The 19,036-nt window shown below is 42.6% G+C and overlaps 1 protein-coding gene across 2 annotated transcripts; it reads left to right on the top strand.

Moving 5' to 3' along the window:
- The first annotated feature begins 987 nt into the window (after positions 1–987).
- Positions 988–9,466, top strand: Ccndbp1 (cyclin D1 binding protein 1). Of its 2 annotated transcripts, XM_048459776.3 has the most exons (11): positions 988–1,174; positions 1,295–1,354; positions 1,641–1,720; positions 3,309–3,390; positions 4,903–4,996; positions 5,177–5,250; positions 5,859–5,935; positions 6,036–6,313; positions 7,253–7,313; positions 8,619–8,665; positions 8,942–9,466. In XM_048459776.3, the coding sequence occupies exons 1-11, from the start codon at positions 1,075–1,077 to the stop codon at positions 9,054–9,056; spliced, it is 1,068 nt and encodes a 355-aa protein (XP_048315733.3). In that variant the 5' UTR covers positions 988–1,074; the 3' UTR covers positions 9,057–9,466. The 2 variants fall into 2 exon arrangements, with proteins under 2 accessions (XP_048315733.3, XP_048315734.3); XM_048459777.3 differs by lacking the exon at positions 1,295–1,354.
- The last annotated feature ends 9,570 nt before the right edge of the window (positions 9,467–19,036 follow it).

The following is a 19,036-nucleotide window of genomic DNA, read 5'->3' as shown; positions in this document are numbered from 1 at the left end:
TATCTGGTTGGAAAAAAAATAGCTCAATGGTTAAGAGCATGTACTTCACCTTTAGAGGAACTGAGTTCAATTCCCAGAAACTATGTCAAGTGATTCATAACTCCCTATAACTCTGATTCCAGGCCAGAGCCTCTGCAGGTACCTGGATTCATTTGTGCATAGACATACACATAATTTAAAAATAATAAAAGATAATCTTTTTATCGAGACAGGGTTTCTCTATGACTTTGGAGCTTGTCCTGGATCTAGCTCTTGTAGACCAGGATGACCTCAATCTCACAGAGATCCTCCTGCCTCTGCCTCCCAAGTGCTGGGATTAAAGGTGTGACCGCCCGGCCAAAAGGATAAATATTAAAAGAAAGAAATATCGGAGCTGGAGAGATAGCTCAGTGATTAAGAGAATTGACTGTTCTTCCAGAGGCCCCAGGTTCAATTCCTAGCACCCAAATGGCAGCTCACAACTGTTTGTAACTCTAGTTCCAGAGGATATGACACCTTCACACAGACACACTTGCAGACAAAACAACAATGCACATAAAAAAATTTAAAAAGAAAGAAATGTCACAAACGGACCTTCATTGGGAACCAGAGGCCTGGTGTCTGGGGCTTGGAAAGTCACCACGGGGCCGCCATAGACATACTTTGCAGGCAAAAAACTCAAGATACACACACACACCAAAAACAAAACAAAACAAAACAACAAAAAAAACCAAAACCGGTATCTAGTAGGTCAGAAGACGCAAGGCTGGAACTTCAAAAGGTGGGGCGATGGAGGGGGTCAGGGCCGGGCACGCTGGCAAGCAGAAGCCAGGCGAAGGAGGCGTGGCTGGGCCTCTAGGAGGGAGAGGAGGCGCGGCCTGATCGCTAGGTCTGACAGGGGTAGGCGGGTCTCTAGCCGGGCGGAGGCGTAAACTGGTGGCCCGCCTGTCCGGGCAGGCGGGGTCGCGTCACTGGGGAGGAAGGGGCGGGGCGCGATATGTGTTGCCGGAAGCGAGAGTTGTTTTCGGCACCGGAAGTACAGCGACAGGGGCTCAATGGCTTAAGCGTCCTGATTCGTACCTGTGACAGGCTGTGATGGCGAGCTCGGCAGCCGCAGTCCCTTTCCTTGCTCCGCCTCTGGAGCAGCTCCGGCACTTAGCAGCGGAGCTGCGGTCGCTTCTGCCTCGAGTGCGGGGTGAGTTGTGGGAATCTGAGGCCCGGGGCTCCGGGTAGGGCGGTCGGGCGTCAAGTCAGGGCTCCGCTCATCTGTGTTTTGCTTTCCGGGTGGCCCGGCCTCCCACGCTACACTCTCAAGTCGGCGAAGCCCAGGAGACAACCGAGGAATTTAATCGAGAGATGTTTTGGAGAAGACTTAGTGAGTGTCTTTGCCGCTGCAGACTCTTTCCTCAACTCTCCCTGCATCTCCTTTCCCCTCTCCTGTCCCCGGAGGATGACAATCCTCCCGCTCCTCATCCCTTCTGCTACTCATCCTCGGCACTTGAGGCTGAAATATAAAACGATTTCTGGAGTTGTTTTGGAGCTGTTTATGATGATAAGGGTGGAGAAGGGACGCGTTAAAAAGTCTTAAGAAGGCCGTGTAGCAGTTGCAGCTTCAATCTTTTAACATTAACTTTGGCATCCGCCGCCTCTGTCACCCCCAGATGAGGCAGCAGTGAACCTGTCAGAGGAAGCCACGATTCTGACCATACTGTTTTCCCGACTTCCACTGCCATCTCCTCGGGTGAGCTTTATTTCCTGGAATTTTTTTTTTAAGTCGACACACCTATGGACACTTTACTTCTTTTTTTTTTTTTTTTTTTTTTTTTTTTTTTTTTTTTTTTTTTTTTTTTTTTTTTTTTGCTGCCAAGGGTGAGGCCCCAAAGGACCTCAATTATTTCCTGGAATTTTTGTGCTGCTTCTAGTTTTCCTCTCTCCTTTTACACTCAAGTCACATTTATTTTCTCCATTTATCAAATGAGATTATAGTTCTTGCCGCACGGGAGTATTGTGAAGATCAGATAGCCAAGTGCATAGTAGGGTAGAAAGGTCTTCTAAATTCAACTTGAAACTCAGGTTAGTTCCTCGTAATTTTAAAAGCCCTTTTTTGATTTATATCTATTTCCCATACACAGTCCCCATCTGACAGATGAGCAAGCAGGTTTAGAGACTCGGGTAAAGAGTAATAAATGAAGGAGGTGGAGTTAAAAGTCAGTGAAGCAGCTGGACGGTGGTGGCGCATGCCTTTAATCCCAGCACTCAGGAGGCAGAGGCAGGCGAATCTCTGTTCGAGGCCAGCTTGATCTACAAGAGCTAGTTCCAGGACAGGCTTCAAAGCTACAGAGGAACCCTGTCTTGGAAAAGCAAAACAAACAAACAAACAAAAAATTAAAACAAACAAAAAAATCTACGAAGTATCTAAGTAATACCTGTTACATAAAACCCTTTGGTATTAAATCGTTCGTTTGCCTATTTATTTTATTTAATTATTAATATGTGGTTATTATAAAGTTCAAAAGATAACCAAAGTGCACTGAAATGCATATCTTCCCACCTCAGTCCATCCTTCTGTCTCATTCCCATTTCTTTCTGTATTACACTTTTATGCATAGATACATCTCTGTGTGTGTGTTTCTTTTCACACAATGCAATGGTTAGATACTATAAATATTGTTCTAGACCTTCCAAAAATTAATGTAATTTAGAAGTTGATTCTTAGTGGCACATAAAATTTTGCCCAGTTTTGTAATGCTTGATATGAAGTAAGTGAGTATAGCCGTAACATAAACAGTACTGGGGGGGGACTTTTAAACTGCTCCCCACTTGCACCTATTATAAATGGCTCTGTAAAATTGTCAGATGTATTTTTGTGTACATGTGTGTTGATAGAAGAAAATTCCAGAGGTGAAATTACAGGAACAAAGAATGAATGCATTTTAAATAATCCTTTATTATGTAACGAAAAGTAAAGCTAGTTATTAGCTGCCATCAGGAATGTCCCGTGTCATATTTCCCTAGAGCTACATGAACTCAGAGTAGGTTGTCTTATTTAAGTTTTTATTTTTATTTCATGTCTAGGAGTGTTTTGCCTGTATGTATGTTTACATGAATTGTATGCTTGGTGCCAGTGGAGGGCAGAATAAGGCACTGGATCCCCTGGAACTGGAGTTAAAGATGGTTGTGAGCTGTTAGGTGGGCACTGACTCATAATAGGCTTTCAGAGACATTTGTTCATACTTTATAGATGTTTGATTTCTTCCTTAGTGAATGGGCTGGCAGTATTGGTATTGAGCATTTGCTCTATTCATTCTGAATTTGTCTATCACCTCTAGGAAAGCCAGAGAATCTGTGAACATATCCATGTTGCCATTGAGGAAATTATTGCAGTATATTATTCACTTCCTAAGGATCAGGGTAAGTCACTGTATGCACAGTAGTGTTGCATTTATAGGCTAGGCCTTTAAGGTAGTAGACATATCCTGGTGTTGCATATTAGTATGTAAACAATATTTATCAATATGTAACATTATTATACATGTTTATCTTTAATGTAATATCATTATATGTTTATGTGTAAACATATTATACATGTCTATTTTTCTTCACTTTTGAGCATGCGGCTTTCCCCCGTAAAATAGTCAAAGGTAATTTTATAATGTGAGTGGCTTCTGTAGCATTCCATGTGCTACAGTACAGATGCTATACACATGTAATTTTCCACTGTTACTGCTTTGTCTGATTCTTTAGAAAGTATGTGTGTGTGTATGTATGTGCGTGCGTGCGCGCGTGTGTGTGTAGATACACATGGGGATGTGCTCTCTCATTCTATTGTGAGTTCCTAGGATTAAACTCAGATCATCAGCCTTGTGCAGTAAGTTCTTTTACCTCCTGAGCCACCTCAACCAGTTACTTTAAAACGTTATTATTTATTTGATGGGTATAGGAGTTTTGCCTGCATGTATGTCTGTGTACCACTTCATGTCTGATCCCTGCCGAGGTCAGAAGAAGGTGTTGGATGCCCTAGAACTGAAGTTACAGACAGTGTGAACTGCCATGTGGGTTTGGAAATTGAACCTGTTCCTCCAGGAGAGCAGCCAGTGCTCTTTCTTACATGCTGAACCATGAACCTCAACTGACCCCTTATAAAAAGCATTCATTATTTGTGTCTGTGTGTATATGCATACATAGGTGCATGTGTGTATTCAGGTGCTCATGCATGTGTATATGAGTACATGCAGAGGCCAGCACCTTGTGTTTTTAAGAGAGTCTTCACTGGAGCTCTCTGATTTCCCAGAGAGCCTCCTATCCCTGCTTTGTCAGCGTTGGCATTATAGGAACACTCCATTGTGCCTGCCTTTCTCATGTGGGTTCTGGGAATTAAACTCCAGTGTCACTTTATCAAATAGGCTGCCTTGTCAGCCCCAATTCACTTTCTTTCCAGTCCATTCTGACTATTATATATGCTTGCTGAATCTCAGCTCCATACCTATGCCAAGGCCATCCCTACCCTCCTCCACCTAGCCTTATACCATACCCTGTTTGAGACCCTTCACAAGGCACGTGCCCACCAGCCTGACCTGCAGATTTATACCTTCATTGAAGCTGTGCTGAGGAAGTAAATGAAACATGTCATAGTTCATCAGGGTTACTTCCAAATGTTTTAAACTTCCAGTGTTTTGTCCACTGTTATCAAAGGGCCAGTGTCTTTAATGAAAGAATACACATGGGAAGACTCCAAAATTGTTGGAGAACGGCTCTAAGGAATGGCAAGAGGGGCAATAAAATGACGTAAGAATGCACGTAAGACTTGAGTCTTGTACTGGTGTGTGAGGTGAAGCATGTAGGTGTCTGTAATGCTAGGAATCCAGAAAGCAGGTAGTGACATAGGAAATGACCAGGCTACTTACTGTTTGGGTTTTGCCGCAGGAATCACCCTGAGAAAGCTGGTGCGGAGTGCCACCCTGGACATTGTGGATGGCATGGCTCAGCTCCTGGAAGTGCTTGTCTCTCCATCTCCAAGGTAGCCGTGCCAGTGTGGGGTGACAGCTAATGGACTTCCTTGACTCGGGGAGGAAAAATTGACCCAAATAACAAAGTCATACATTGTCCCTCATGGCGGACAATATATAAACAGGAAGAAGTGTTTTAAAGAGACAGGAACATTGGTTATTGATATGTCCTTATTACTTCCTTTTTCCAGCACTGAGAACAGTGACCTTATTTCCTGCAATAGTGTCTCGGTAGCATGCCAACAGGTGCCTAAGATTCCAAAAGGTGGGTAGAAGTGAGCTATTAGCTGCTGGTCAAAATAGAGAGGCCTCTCATGTCCAGCTTCCAGCTTTTCCTTACATAAGTAATTTAATTTCTATGAAGATTTAAGTGAAATAATATGTAGTTTATTGTCATTGATATTAATTGACTTTAGTACATTTTACCATTCCTTGTACTGGTTTTTGCTTCGGTTTGGTTTTGGCAGTGCTGGGGATTGGGCCCAGGGCATGCCAGCGAAGTGCTCTACCACTGAGCAGTACCCCTTACATTCAGAGTCGTCCTCCTGCTGTGGCTCTGTCTCCTGTCGAACAGACACAGTGTGCTCTCCTGCTACTGCCCCAGGAGCAGCATCGGGGAGCACACAGAAGAGCTAAAAAGCAGAGCCAGGCGACTAAGAGTGGTCATCAAGCTCAGCGTGGCTTGATAGCAAACACCAGAGACAGTTTTCTTTCTTCTGCTGGTGAAATTAAAAAGCCTTTTTAACCCTCTGTCCAGGCAGAGGGTGTAGTAAGAAAACTTTGACTTTAAAGTGTGTTGGTTGCCCTTTGCAGTCTTAAGAGAAAGGCTAGGTTTCTCCTCTGAATCTAGTGTTTCTGACTTTTCACCCCTAGATAACAAAGCCGCAGCTCTGCTGACGCTGACAAAGAGCGTGGATTTTGTGAAAGACGCACATGAAGAAATGGAGCAGGTGAGGGCGCGCTCCTCTCTTTTCTGGTCACTGGAGAGCAGGGGACTGACGGTGGTGGTGGCGGCGTGTTCGCATTTGCATATCTGATGATGTGTCTTAGGCTGTAGAAGAATGTGACCCCTACTGTGGCCTCCTGAATGATTCTGAGGACAACTCTGACAGCCACAATGATGAGGATGGTGTAGTAGGGCTTCCAAGCAACCGGGACTCATACTGGTCAGCGGAAGATCAGGAGCTCATAGCCCCGTGCCTTGCATTGGTGAAAGCATCCAGAGCTTCCCTCAAGAAAATCCGGATTTTAGTGGCTGAGAATGGGAAGAAGGATCAGGTGGCCCAGCTGGATGACATCGTGGATATTTGTGATGAGATCAGCCCCAGGTAAGCATGTGTCGTGCTTGAAAACAGGCCCACTGTGGTCCGAGCTGCTGCTGCTCCAGGTTTCCTTCAGCTTTTTATATTTTGAAAATTTTTAAGCCTAAAAAAAAATTGAAAAAGTACTGCAGTAAATAGCGCTATATCCTTTTTTTGAATTCTCCTAGTCATCTATTTCTCCTGTATGTTTAATTTCTCAATAAATAGGTACGATATGTTTTTCCTAAATCATTTAGGACATAAATAACTCTTCATCCCTAAATATTTTATCAGCAACCTAAGAACATATATTTTTAGAGTTACATTCAAGAAATTTAACATTTGATGTAATAATATTACCTAATACTTAGATTTCTCTATTTGTCTTCAATGTATTTGGCATCTGTTTAGTTTCTTGCATCTGGAATAGTCTCTGTCCCTTCTAGTCTGACTTGACATTTCAGAATTACATACTGTAAATACACAAATAAATTTGGATTAATAAGCTTATTTTTTCATAGTAGTGATGAAGTTAAACTTTGGGTCAAAAATATGAGTGTTTTGTACTTCCCTCTGTCTCCTGTCGGGGAGCAATTTATATTGGTTTTTCTTCTTGTGGTACTAATTTGGTCACATGGTTAAAGTAGTGGCCTCTTTAGAAGGGTACCTTTTATCTAACGTGCTTAGCTTCCATTGATGAACTCTGCCAGTATCACTTACAAATGGATGGTTTCGAATCCTCTTGTCTTTGACTCAACTAGTCATTACTCATCCTGTGACCCACGGGCATTTTTACCCCAGCTTTCTGATTAGAATGTGTTGTCTAGTAAACGTTGGCTGAATTGCTCCTCATTGCAAACCTGCTTACACAAGTTAAGGAACTGGGTTGGTTGTGTACTGAAAACAAGCACACTGAGTTCTGTATCCCCTTTTTGGGTAATGATTGTATTTTCCTTCTGTTCTTAGTGTGGATGATTTGGTTCTGAGCATATATCCACCTGTGTGTCACCTTACTGTGAGAATCAATGTAAGTACTAGCTTTGAATTGGTGGAATCTTATTAAAGTCTCTGGTATTCCCTATAAGCTATAGAGCATTTATATCTTTGCCAAGCTTGTATACAGGTATAATAGTTTCCCAATTCCTATATATATTTGTGCTGATTTTGAGTTATAATAGCCATCTGCTTTGATACTTTTTTTTTTTTCCCCCGCTGGTGGTGCGTGCCTTCAATCCCAGCATTTGGGAGACAGAGACAGGTAGATCTCAGTGAGTTTGAGGCCAGCCTGGTCTACAAAGCGAGTTCCAGGAGAGCCAGAGTTACACAGAGAAACCCTGTCTTGAAAACCCAAAACAAAAAACAAAAAAATTAAAAATTTTAATTCTTTTGTTGTGGTTATGGTGCTAGGGATTCAAAGTAGGCTGTGCTAGGCAAGGGCTCTGCTGCTGAGCGAAAGCCTCAGGTCTTGAGCTCCAGTTTTACTGCCTTGGGCTTCTTAAAGTTCCAAACAGGAGCATCTGCTAGCTCTGCAGCAGTCTGAACTGTCACAGACTCTGTTAAAAGTCTTTTTCTTCCTCTTTTGGAACAGTCTTTCTATGTGTAATCCAGGCTGCCTTAAAACTCACTATTCTATGAGATTAAGATTATTCTTTTTTTCCTAATTAAAAAATACTAAAAATGAGCCGGGTGCAGTGGCGTAGAAGGCAGAGGCAGGCAGATCTCTGTGAGTTCAAGACCAGCCTGGTCTACAGAGTGAGTTCCAGGACAGCCAGGACTACGTAGAGAAACGTTGTCTCAAAAACCAAACAAACAAAAATTAATTAATTAAAAATAAGATTTTCTTAAGTAGAAAGGAATCCATAATGGTACTAGCCTAACCTAATTCATTCATTTATTTATTTATTGTGTGTGCACACGCATGTTACAATTGTGTGTGTGGAGACCAGTGGATGACTGTGAGAGTCCTTCCCAGGAATCATATTTGGCTTGTCAAATATGGAAGCAAGTGTGCTTACCCACTGATCCATCTTATTGGCCCTAATCAGCATTTTTGTTGTTGAATATTTTATCTTCAAGGTTCCTTCCTTCCTTCCTTCTTTCTTTTCTTTTCTTTTCTTTTCTTTTCTTTTCTTTTCTTTTCTTTTCTTTCTTTCTTTGGTTCTGGGAGTTCAAACTTGGGTCTTCATGAGTGCACAGCACTAAGCCACTTCTCCTGCCCCATTAAGGCTCGTTTTAAATGAGTCTCTTATCATTATGTGAATCTTCAGGTTCTCCTTTCTTTTGGTGCCAGAGCTCAGGGTTAGTGACATCTCTCTCTCTCTTTTTTTTCTAGTCTGCAAAATTGGTGTCTGTTTTAATAAAGGCGCTTGAAATTACAAAGTAAGTCTGAAGGCTTCTCCCTATGCTGCTTGAGAGTAAACTTGTCAGGCCAATGAGATGTGTGTGTGTGTTTGTGTGTGTGTGTGTGTGTGTGAGAGAGAGAGAGAGAGAGAGAGAGAGAGAGAGAGAGAGAGAGAGAGAGAGAGCGAGCGCTGGGGAGGGGAGCTGTGGTGTGGTGGGACAGGAATACCTTTTTACTGTGGTTTCCTCTCTGTGCCTCCTGGGCATGGCTTTGCCCTTCATACTATGTTAACATTTTTTCTGTTTTATTCCCAGAGCCAGTCATGTGACCCCCCAGCCAGAAGACAGCTGGATCCCTTTACTCATTAATGCCGTTAATCATTGCATGAACAGAGTTAAGGAGCTCACTCAACATGCAGCTGAGTTATGAGCTGCCAGGCCGTTGTTCCTCCTCTTCCTCCTGTTTCTCCTCTCACTCTCATAGCCAAGCTCCAGTGTCTGCTTTCATTTATTTATTTATTTTTATTTTTTTCTTGGTGTCTGCTTTTAGAAATGGAGCTATGACAGGGTGGGTGCTTGCTGGATAGAAAGGGAGCTCCTGTCTGTTTTTCAGAAGAGATTGTTATCAAGATTGTAGGCTAGGACAGATTGACAGTTATCTATAAGTCATAGGAGTGTGATATGCTTCTGTGCTAGATACAAAAGGAATTTCTATAAATTTGTTATCTGAGCTGTTTTTTGGAGATTAAGGAAGTTGTCCTATTCTCTATTTTACAGTAAAGTATATTGTTTTATTAAGATTTTGATGATCTCAATAAAATGCTAACCTCTGTGATTAAATGTTTTATTTAATGTGTCTTCCAAAGTGTTATTTAAAATCTTTTATTGTGAGCCAGGCATGTTGACATAATTCTAGTACTTGAAAGGCAGAGACAGGTAGATCTCTGAATTAGATGCCAGCCTGGTCTATATAGTATATTCCAGTATAGCCAGAGAGCTACAGACTTAGTCTTAGAAAGAATAAGAAGAAAGAAAAAACCAGACAAGAGACATTGCGCAGTGGTTAGTACTGCATATGCTAGTAGGTTAGTGTCTTAGTTAGGGTTTCTGTTGCTGTAAAGAGACACCATCAAGACAGGATTTCTCTGTGTAATAGCTGTGGCTGTCCTAGAACTCATTCTGTAGACCAGGCTAGTCTTGAACTCACAGAGATCTGCCTGCTTCTGTAATGCTGGAATTAAAGGCGTGTGCCACCACACCTGGCCCAAGGCAACTCATATAAAGAGAAACACTTAATTGGGGCCGGAGAGAGAGCAGAGAGTTCTACATCTGGACCCAAAGGCCAGAGGAAGTGAATGTGGCACGAGATGTTACACTAGACCTGACTTGAGCATTAGAGAACTCAAAGCCTGCTCCCTTGCGAAGCACTTCCTACACCAAGGCTACACCTACTCTAACAAGACCACACCTAATAGTGCTGCTCCCTATGAGCCTATGGGGCCATTTTCATTCAAACCACCACAGTTATGTGGATATGAATGGAAAAGAGAAGAAAAAGGCTAGCTGGGCAGTGGTGCCGCACGCCTTTGATCCAGCACTCAGGCAGAGGCAGGTGAATCTCTTGAGTTTGAGGCCAGCCTGATCTACAGAGTGAGTTCTAGAACAGAGATACACAGAAAAACCCTACCTCAAAAAGGAGGAGGAGGAAGAAGAAGAAGAAGGTGGTGGTTAAGAGTAAGATTAGTATTGGGTAGATTGTATACTGTAGGAACACAAGGGTTGGGGAAGGGAATTTTGGCTGATGGTAGACTGAAAAGACAGGTAATACACTCACACAGTATAGAACAGTTTCCTCTCAGGAGACTGGGCAACAGACACCCTGCAAATCAGTTCAATCTGCTTTGGGAGAAGAAAATAGGAAAGAGTAAGGAGGAGGAAAAAGTGACCCAGGTCAATAACAGAAGAGAAGCAAGTTGGCGTGCTAAATTGACATTCAGTATTAAATAGGAGAAGAACAGATGCAGGGCGGAGAGAGATCTGGGTGTTAATATAAGCTATGAGAACAGTCCAGACTGATAACCAGACTCACTTTAATCTCTCGGTGTCCTTTCCCCAGTTACAAGAAGCCTGTCTTGACCCTGGGAGTTCCTCCATTTGACTCTTATTCTCTCCCAGTCTAAGTGAATACCTCAGTTACAGATGCTGGTCCAGTCTGTGCTTAAGGGTGGAGTCTCAGATGCTGACACATCTCTGTGCCGTTCTTCAGGGTTCTGGTTGCAAATGCTGGCCCTTCCCTCTGCTGTCTCCACAAGCCATGAAGTTTGGGGTGTGTTGCTCAAATCCTGATGCTACATCATGAGCCATGTTCTGCCACACACATTTCCTAGGGTTTCAGGAGTCCCTGGCTTTATGAAATAATAGGAGGGGGCAAGAGGATGGTGAGTGTTGTACTTTCTCAAGTTTAAGTTCCCCTACCCCTTCTCTAGAGCTGTGTCTATGGGTTGTGGTGCTGTCCTCTGTTGATAGGTTCAGGCAGTATGTGTTGAGCCTCTCCTAAGCTTTTCTCCTTATCCTGCATTCATTTGCTTGATCCTATTGGCAATGGCCTTGAAGGGGGATTGTGGAAATCTTGGCTTCACACCCCTGTAATCATAGTACATGTCTAGCTTGCTGTAGCTAAAATTTTCCTTCAGTTTGAGATCAGCAGTGGGACCCTATGGGCTCAGAGACCCTCAGGAAATTTTTTTTGGTAGGGTTCGCTCATCAACAGGCTTCACAGAAAAAAAAAAATCTAGCCTTATTTCTGCATTCTCTAGTTCTTTCTCTGGTCTCTGTGACTCTACTGTCCTGAGTTTCTTCTACCTCTCTTGGTCACCCAAATGCAGTTTCTGACCAATTCCCAAGTTTTGTTCTACTAGAAATGTAGTCTATTGAGATCAGAATGTTGTTTTCATTTAGGTTGATAGATCTGAAGGTCTGTGTCTGCTCTGAAGTGCATTTAAAATGAAAATACCAAGGTTTGCATACATAGAGATGACCACAAAGCCCCTCTTAGTGCTCTTTTATTTACCAGTAAGTCCTGAATGTTATTCTGGTTACTCTAGGCCTCAAAAGATTTTGGTATTGAGCACTATCTTAGTTACTCTTCTCTTGCTGAGAAGAGACACCAAGACCAAGGCAACTTCTAGAAGGAGACTTACAGATTCAGAGGGGATATTAGTTAGGGTTTCCTCTTGCTGTGATGAAACACCGTGACCAAAAGCAAGTTGAGGAGGAAAGGTTTTATTTGACTTACACTTCCACACTGTAGCCCATCAGAAAACATAGTCAGAATAGGAACTCACAAAGGACAGGAACCTGGAGGCAGGAGCTGATGCAAAGGCCATTGAGGGGTGCTGCTCACTGGCATGTTCTTCCTGGCTTGGTCAGCCTACCTTCTTATATAATTCAGGACCATCATCTCAAGGATGGTACTGTCCACAATGAACTGAGTCCTCTCCCAATAAATCACTAATTAAAAATGCCCTAGCCAAATCCTGTGAAGGCATTTTCTTAGTTGAGGTTCCTCTGTTCAGATAACTCTAGCTTCTATCAAGTTGACATGAAACTATCTAGAACAATTGACCTCTTATCAACTTGACACACAAACACATCACTGTTAAGCCATAACCTTTCCAATTTTTTACTCATTCCCAAGAGATCAGATTAATGAATATCACTGTGGTGGTTTGAATGAAAATAACTGCCATAACATTATAGATAGTGGCCCTGTTAAGAGGTGTGGCCTTGTTGGAGGAAGTGTGTCACTGGGAGCAGGCTTTGAGGTTTCAGATGCTCAAACCAGGCCCAGCACCATTTCCTCTGTTGCCAATAGATCCAGACATAGACCTCTCAGCTACTTTTCCAGCATGTCTGCCTACATGGCACCATGCTTCCCCTCCATGATGATAATGGACTAACCTTCTGAACCTGTAAGCCAGCCCCAATGAAGTGCTTTCCTTATAAGAGTTATCATGATCAAGGCTGGAGAGATGGCTCAGTGGTTAAGAAAACTGGCTGCTCTTCCAAAGGGTCCAGGTTCAATTCCCAGCACCCACATGGCAACTTACTTCAGGTCCAGGGGATCTGATACCTTCACACCAATGCACATAAAGTTAAACTTAAAAAACGAACAAAACCAAACAAACAAAAAAGAGTTGTCATGATCATGGTGTCTCTTTATAGCAATAGAACACTGACTAAGGCAATCACAAATATAAGACATATCAGACCAGGCTTCTATCGTCTGTCAAGCTCCTGCAGAACAACCCGCTGAGCTCTCAACACTCAATGACTTTTCTAGCCTAAAGTTCCAAAGTCCTTCCATAGTCCTCAAAACAACATGGTCTGGTCTGTCACAGAAACCTCACCTCAGTTAGTGTTTGATTGCTTAAAGAATCTCAGTTCTGTTGTGGAAAATTATTTTAACTGTGTAAAGGTGTGTTACATTTGTTCCTGCTGCTTTTGTTAACAATGCAAAGACATGTTACATTTGTTTAATTGGGTAAAATTAATCCGGTGTCAGAAAGCTGAGTCAGCAACTATCTGACAGAAAGTGGTAGGGAAATCATGTGTAGAAAGGGTTCTTTAGTGTGGACTGAGCAGAAGGACGGCTCTTTCCCCTCCTCCCCCGAGACACGAGCAAGGAGAGGTTAGCTACTTGCTTTTCAGCCAGAGCTAGCAGGATTTCACCTCAATCTTTGAATCCTGAGTTCTACAGAACCATAAAGATTTAGATACAGTTTCCTTTTGTGCACACCTTTAATCCCAGCACTCGGGAGGCAGAGACAGGTGGATCTCTGTGAGTTCAAGGCCAGCCTGGTCTACAGAGTGGGTTCCAGGGCAGGTTTCAAATTTACAGAGAAACCCTGACTTAAACCACCTCTGTCCCCCCCACACATACACACACACAAAGTTTCCTTTAGCAGTTGTGATAGAGCCAGTTCCTGATGGAACAGAATTCCTGCCTGGCTGTGGATTTCATTCTGAGATTAAAAAAAAATATCCAGTTTGATCAAGGAAGACCACCTGAGAAATCTTCAGTAGAAACAGATGGCCTAGATGTCAGAGTTCTACATCCAAAACAGATTCAAGATGCTGCTTGAGATGATCAAGACTTACAGGATACTCCAGTCAGGACTTTATCATAATTCTAAATTTTATTTAGGTGCCCATAAGATTATCAGTGCCCCCAACCAGCAGGAAGTAGCCTGAAATACTATGCCCACATTCCCAAAAAATACTACCTCCACATTCCCAAAAAATGGACTATGGGTATTTCCCTTTGTTTTTTTTTTTTTTTTAAAAAGAGGGGGAAGTGGTGTGGGAGAATTGTCTGCATTCTATCAATCATATTTTAAATAAACGCTGATTGGCCAGGCAGGAAGTATAGGCGGGTCAACCAGACAGGAAGTAGAGGGGTGATGAGAACAGGCGTATTCTGGGAAGCAGGAAGCTCCCTCCACAGTCCTGCGCAGACCACCAAGAAGCAAGATGTAATCTGCCCAGCTGTGAAAGGTACCAAGCCATGTGGCTAACATAGATGAGAATAATGGGTTAATATAAGCTACAAGAGCTAATAAGACTGAGCTAATGGGCCAATTAGTTTATTTTTTTGTGAGAAAGTAATTTTATTAAATTATAAAAGTTTCCATTTCCACCCCTCCTCCCAACACCCTACCCCTCTCCTCCTCCCTCTCCATCCCTAAGAGCAGTCAGAGTTTCCTGCCCTGTGGGAAGTTCAAGTTCCTCCCTGCTCCCTCCAGGTCCAGGAAGGTGAGTATCCAAACAGACTGGATCCCCAAAATCCAGTATATGCAGAGGAAATAAGTCCCAGTGTCATTGTCAATGGCTTTTCAGAAAGACTCCGGGCCAGCCACATTCAGAGAATCCGGCCACATTCAGAGAATCTGGTTGGATCACGCCCTCGTTCCGTCCCAGTCCAACTGGCCTTGGTGAACTCTCATTAGATCAGTCCCCTTGTATCAGTGGGTGATCACATCCCTCGCAGTCCTGATTTACTTTTTCATTTTCTTCCTCCTTCTGCTCCTCATTTGGACCTTGCGGGGCTCAGTCCGGTGCTCCAATGTGGGTCTCTGTCTGTATCGCCATCCATCGTCGGATGAAGGTTCCCTCTATCTTGCCTTCTTTGTTCACGTTCTCTTTCCTTCTGCATCTCGTTTGAACCTAGGGAGTTAAGTCCAGTGTTCCAATATGGGTCTCTGTCTCTATCACCATCCATCGCCAGATGAAGGATCTATGGTGATAAGCAAAATATTCATCAGTATGGTTATGGGCCAAGGCCGGTTCAGGCACCCTCTCCTCTGTCCAGAGAACAATCTGGGGATCTCTCCTTGGACCTGGGATCCCATATATAATCAAGTCTCCTGTAAACCCTAAAATGACTCCCTTAGTTGAAATATATTCTTCCCTGATCCCATATTCATCCTTCCTCCCTCCCCCCATCCCAGTCCACCGAGCTTTCCCCATTCCTCCCCTACTCCCTTCTCTCTAACCCTCTCCCCTTCCAACAACCCTCCCACCCCCCCCATGCACCCGAGGTTACCTGGGACTCTTGTCTATTTCCTATCTCCTGGCGGATAGCTAAATAATCTTCATCAGGTTCACCTTCTTATTTAGCTTCTCTAGGATCACAAATAATCGGCTCAAAGACCTTTAATTATGGTTAGAATCCACTTATGAGTGAATACATACCGTGTTCCTCTTTTTGGGTCTGACTTACCTCACTCAGTAAAGCGTTTTCTATTTCCATCCATTTGCATGCAAAATTCAAGATGTCATTGTTTTTTACCGCTGAGTAAAACTCTAATGTGTATATGTTCCACACCTTTTTTAACCATTCTTCTATTGAGGGGCACCTAGGTTGTTTCCAGATTCTGGCTATTACAAATAGTGCTGCTATGAACATAGTTGAACAAATGCTTTTGTAGTATGTTAGGGAATCTCTTGGGTATATTCCCAAGAGTGGAATTGCTGGGTCCTGAGGGAGGTTGACTCCCAGTTTCCTGAGAAACCGCCACACTGATTTCCACAGTGGCTGCACAAGTTTGCATTCCCACCAACAATGAATGAGTGTTCCCCTCATTCCACATCCTCTCCAGCATAGGCTATCATTGGTGTTTTTGAGTTTGGCTATTCTGACAGGTGTAAGATGATATTTCAAAGTTGTTTTGATTTGCATTTCCCTGATCGCTAAGGAGGTTGAGCATGACCTTAAGTGCCTTTTGGCCATTCGAAGTTCATCTGTTGTGAATTCTCTGTTCAGATCAGTACCCCATTTTTTAATTGGGTTAATTAGAGTTTTAGTGTCTAGTTTCTTGAGTTCTTTGTACATTTTGGAGATCAGACCTTTGTCTGATGAGGGGTTTGTGAAGATCTTCTCCCAGTCGGAAGGTAGCCTTTTTGTCTTACTGACAGTGTCCTTTGCTTTACAGAAGCTTCTCAGTTTCAGTAGGTCCCATTTATTCATTGTTTCTCTTATTGTCTGCACTCCTGGGGTTCTGCTTAGGAAGTGGTCTCCTATGCCTATATCTTGTAGACTACTTCCCACTTTCTCTTCTATCAGGTTCAAAGTGGTCGGATTAATGTTGATGTCTTTAATTCATTTGGACCTGAGTTTTGTGCATGGTGATAGATATAGATCTATTTTCATTCTTCTACAGGTTGACATCCAGTTATGCCAGCACTATTTGTTAAAGATGCTATCCTTCTTCCATTGTATACCTTTAGCTCCCTTGTCAAAAATCAAGTGTTCATAAGTTTGTGGGTTAATACCCGGGTCTTCTATTCGATTCCATAGGTCGACTTCTCTGTTGTTATGCCAATACCAAGCTGTTTTCAACACTGTTGCTCTGTAATAGAGTTTGAAGTCAGGGATGGTAATGCCTCCAGAAGTTCCTTTATTGTATAGGATTGTTTTGGCTATCCTGGGTGTTTTGTTTTTCCGTATAAACTTGATTATTGTTCTCTCAAGGTCTGTGAAGAAGTTTGGTGGGATTTTGATGGGAATTGCATTGAATCTATAGATTGCTTTTGGTAGAATTTCCATTTTTACTATGTTGATTCTCCCAATCCAAGAGCAGGGGAGGTCTTTCCATTTTCTGGTATCCTCCTCAGTTTCTTTCTTCAAGGATTTAAAGTTCTTGTCAAATAGGTCTTTCACTTCCTTGGTTAAAGTTACCCCAAGATATTTTATGCTATTTGTGGCTATCATGAAAGGTGATGTTTCTCTGATTTCCCTCTCTGCTTCTTTGTCCTTTGTGTATAGGAGGGCAACCGATTTTTTGGAGTTGATTTTGTATCCTGCCACATTACTAAAGGTGTTTATCAACTGTAGGAGTTCTTTGGTAGAGTTTTTGGGGTCGCTTATGTACCCTATCATATCGTCTGCAAATAACGAAAGTTTAACTTCATCCTTTCCAATTCTAATCCCCTTGATCCCCTTATGTTGTCTTATTGCTATTGCTAGAACTTCAAGCACTATATTGAAGAGGTATGGAGAGAGTGGACAGCCTTGTCGTGTTCCTGATTTTAGTGGAATGGCTTTGAGTTTCTCTCCGTTCAATTTGATGTTAGCTGTCGGCTTGCTATATATTGCTTTTATTATATTTAGGTATGATCCTCGTAAACCCAATCTCTCCAACACCCTTATCATAAAGGGGTGTTGAATTTTGTCAAATGCTTTTTCAGCATCCAATGAAATGATCATATGGTTTTTTTCTTTCAGTTTATTTATATGATGGATTACATTGATAGATTTGCGTATGTTGAACCAACCCTGCATCTCTGGAATGAAGCCCACTTGATCATAATGGATAATTTTTCTAATGTATTCTTGGATTCGGTTTGCCAGTATTTTATTGAGTATTTTTGCGTCAATGTTCATGAGTGAGATTGGTCTGTAATTCTCTTTCTTGGTTGTGTCTTTGTGTGGTTTTGGTATCAGAGTAACTGTAGCTTCATAAAAGGAGTTTGGCAATGATTCTTCTGTTTCTATATTGTGAAATAGGGCCAATCAGTTTATAACCTAATGTAGACTCTGTGTGATTTTCTTTGGGGCTTGCTGGCTGTGGAGTATCAGGTGGGACAGAAACCCCAACAAGCAGCCCCCCTCCATGTTATACTGCACAGCTGAACTGCTGGTGATAGCTGCAGAGTTGCAATTGCCAGTTGGGACAGCAGTTGTCATAGGTACAGCCATTGAGCTGAATGCAAAACAACACAATTCCAAATTGAAATAGACTAAAACCTCAGTAACTTATCATTGCTGATTACCCCAGAAACAATCACAATGGCAGACAGGGGGGTATAGGCACAGAAGAAGGAACACTGGACTCAGAGGTGGTGGATACCTGTGGTGTGTGGGGACACTAATTTAGGTTACACACCACACCCTACTGTAACTTTACCCTGATTTCCAATATGTGATCTTCCTAATTCTGTGACCCTTTAATATAGCTCCTCATGTTGTGGTGACCTCCAACCAAAAAAGTATTTTGTTGCTACTTCATAACTATAGTTTGGTACTATTATGAATTGTAATATAAATATCTGATATGCAATCTGATGTGTCATGCCATGACCATGGAAATTTTTTTTTTTGAGACAGGGTTTCTCAGTGTAGCCTTGGCACTCCTAGAACTCACTCTGTAGACCAGGCTGGCCTCAGTCTCACAGAGATTTGCCTGCTTCTGCCTCTTGAGTGCTGGGATTAAAGGCGTATACTACCGCTGCCCACCACCTTTTCTTATAAAGGAAAGCATTTATTTGGCGCTTGCTTACAGTTTCAGAGGTGGTATAGAAAGTCCTTCTGTCTATGTGTTGCTTTTATTGGTTAATGAATAAAGAATCTGCATTGGGTCTGCACAGGACAGATTAGTGTTAGGTGGGGAAAACTAAACTGAATGCTGGGAGAAAGAAGGTGGAGTTGGGAGAAGCCATGTAGCCCCACTAGTAAGCCATGTGGCAATACACAGATTAATAGAAATAGGTTAAATTAAGATGTAAGAGCTAGCCAATAAGAAGCTAGAGCTAATAGGCCAATCAGTGATTTAATTAATACAGTTTCTGTGTGGTTATTTCGGGGCTGAGCAGCCGGGAACAAACAAGCAGCCTCTGACAACACAGAGGTTTAGTCCACTGTCATATTGGCAGGGAGCATAGCAGCAAGCAGGCAGACATGTTGCTGGAGAAGTAGCTAAGAGTTCTACATCTGGGGTCACAGACTGCAGGAAGAGAGAGACTCTGGGCATGTCTTGGATTTAAAACTTCAAAGGTCACCCCCCAGTGACACACTTCCTTCAACAAGATCATACCTCCCAATCCTTCCCAAACAGTTCCACTAACTAGGAC

This window comes from Myodes glareolus, chromosome 10 (assembly GCF_982192425.1).
Source record: "Myodes glareolus chromosome 10, mMyoGla1.1, whole genome shotgun sequence".
NCBI classification, from domain to species: Eukaryota; Metazoa; Chordata; class Mammalia; order Rodentia; family Cricetidae; genus Myodes; species Myodes glareolus.
The sequence above is the reverse complement of the archived record's forward strand: the minus strand, read 5'-3'. Positions and strand labels throughout refer to the sequence as shown.

Excerpts from the sequence above, each read along its gene's own strand:
- Ccndbp1 (XM_048459776.3), top strand. The coding sequence starts at position 1,075 with ATGGCGAGCTCGGCAGCCGCAGTCCCTTTCCTTGCTCCGCCTCTGGAG. Across the intron at positions 7,314-8,618 it reads ACCTTACTGTGAGAATCAAT|TCTGCAAAATTGGTGTCTGT; the intron begins GTAAGTACTAGC and ends TTTTTTTTCTAG. Across the intron at positions 8,666-8,941 it reads AAGGCGCTTGAAATTACAAA|AGCCAGTCATGTGACCCCCC; the intron begins GTAAGTCTGAAG and ends TTTTATTCCCAG.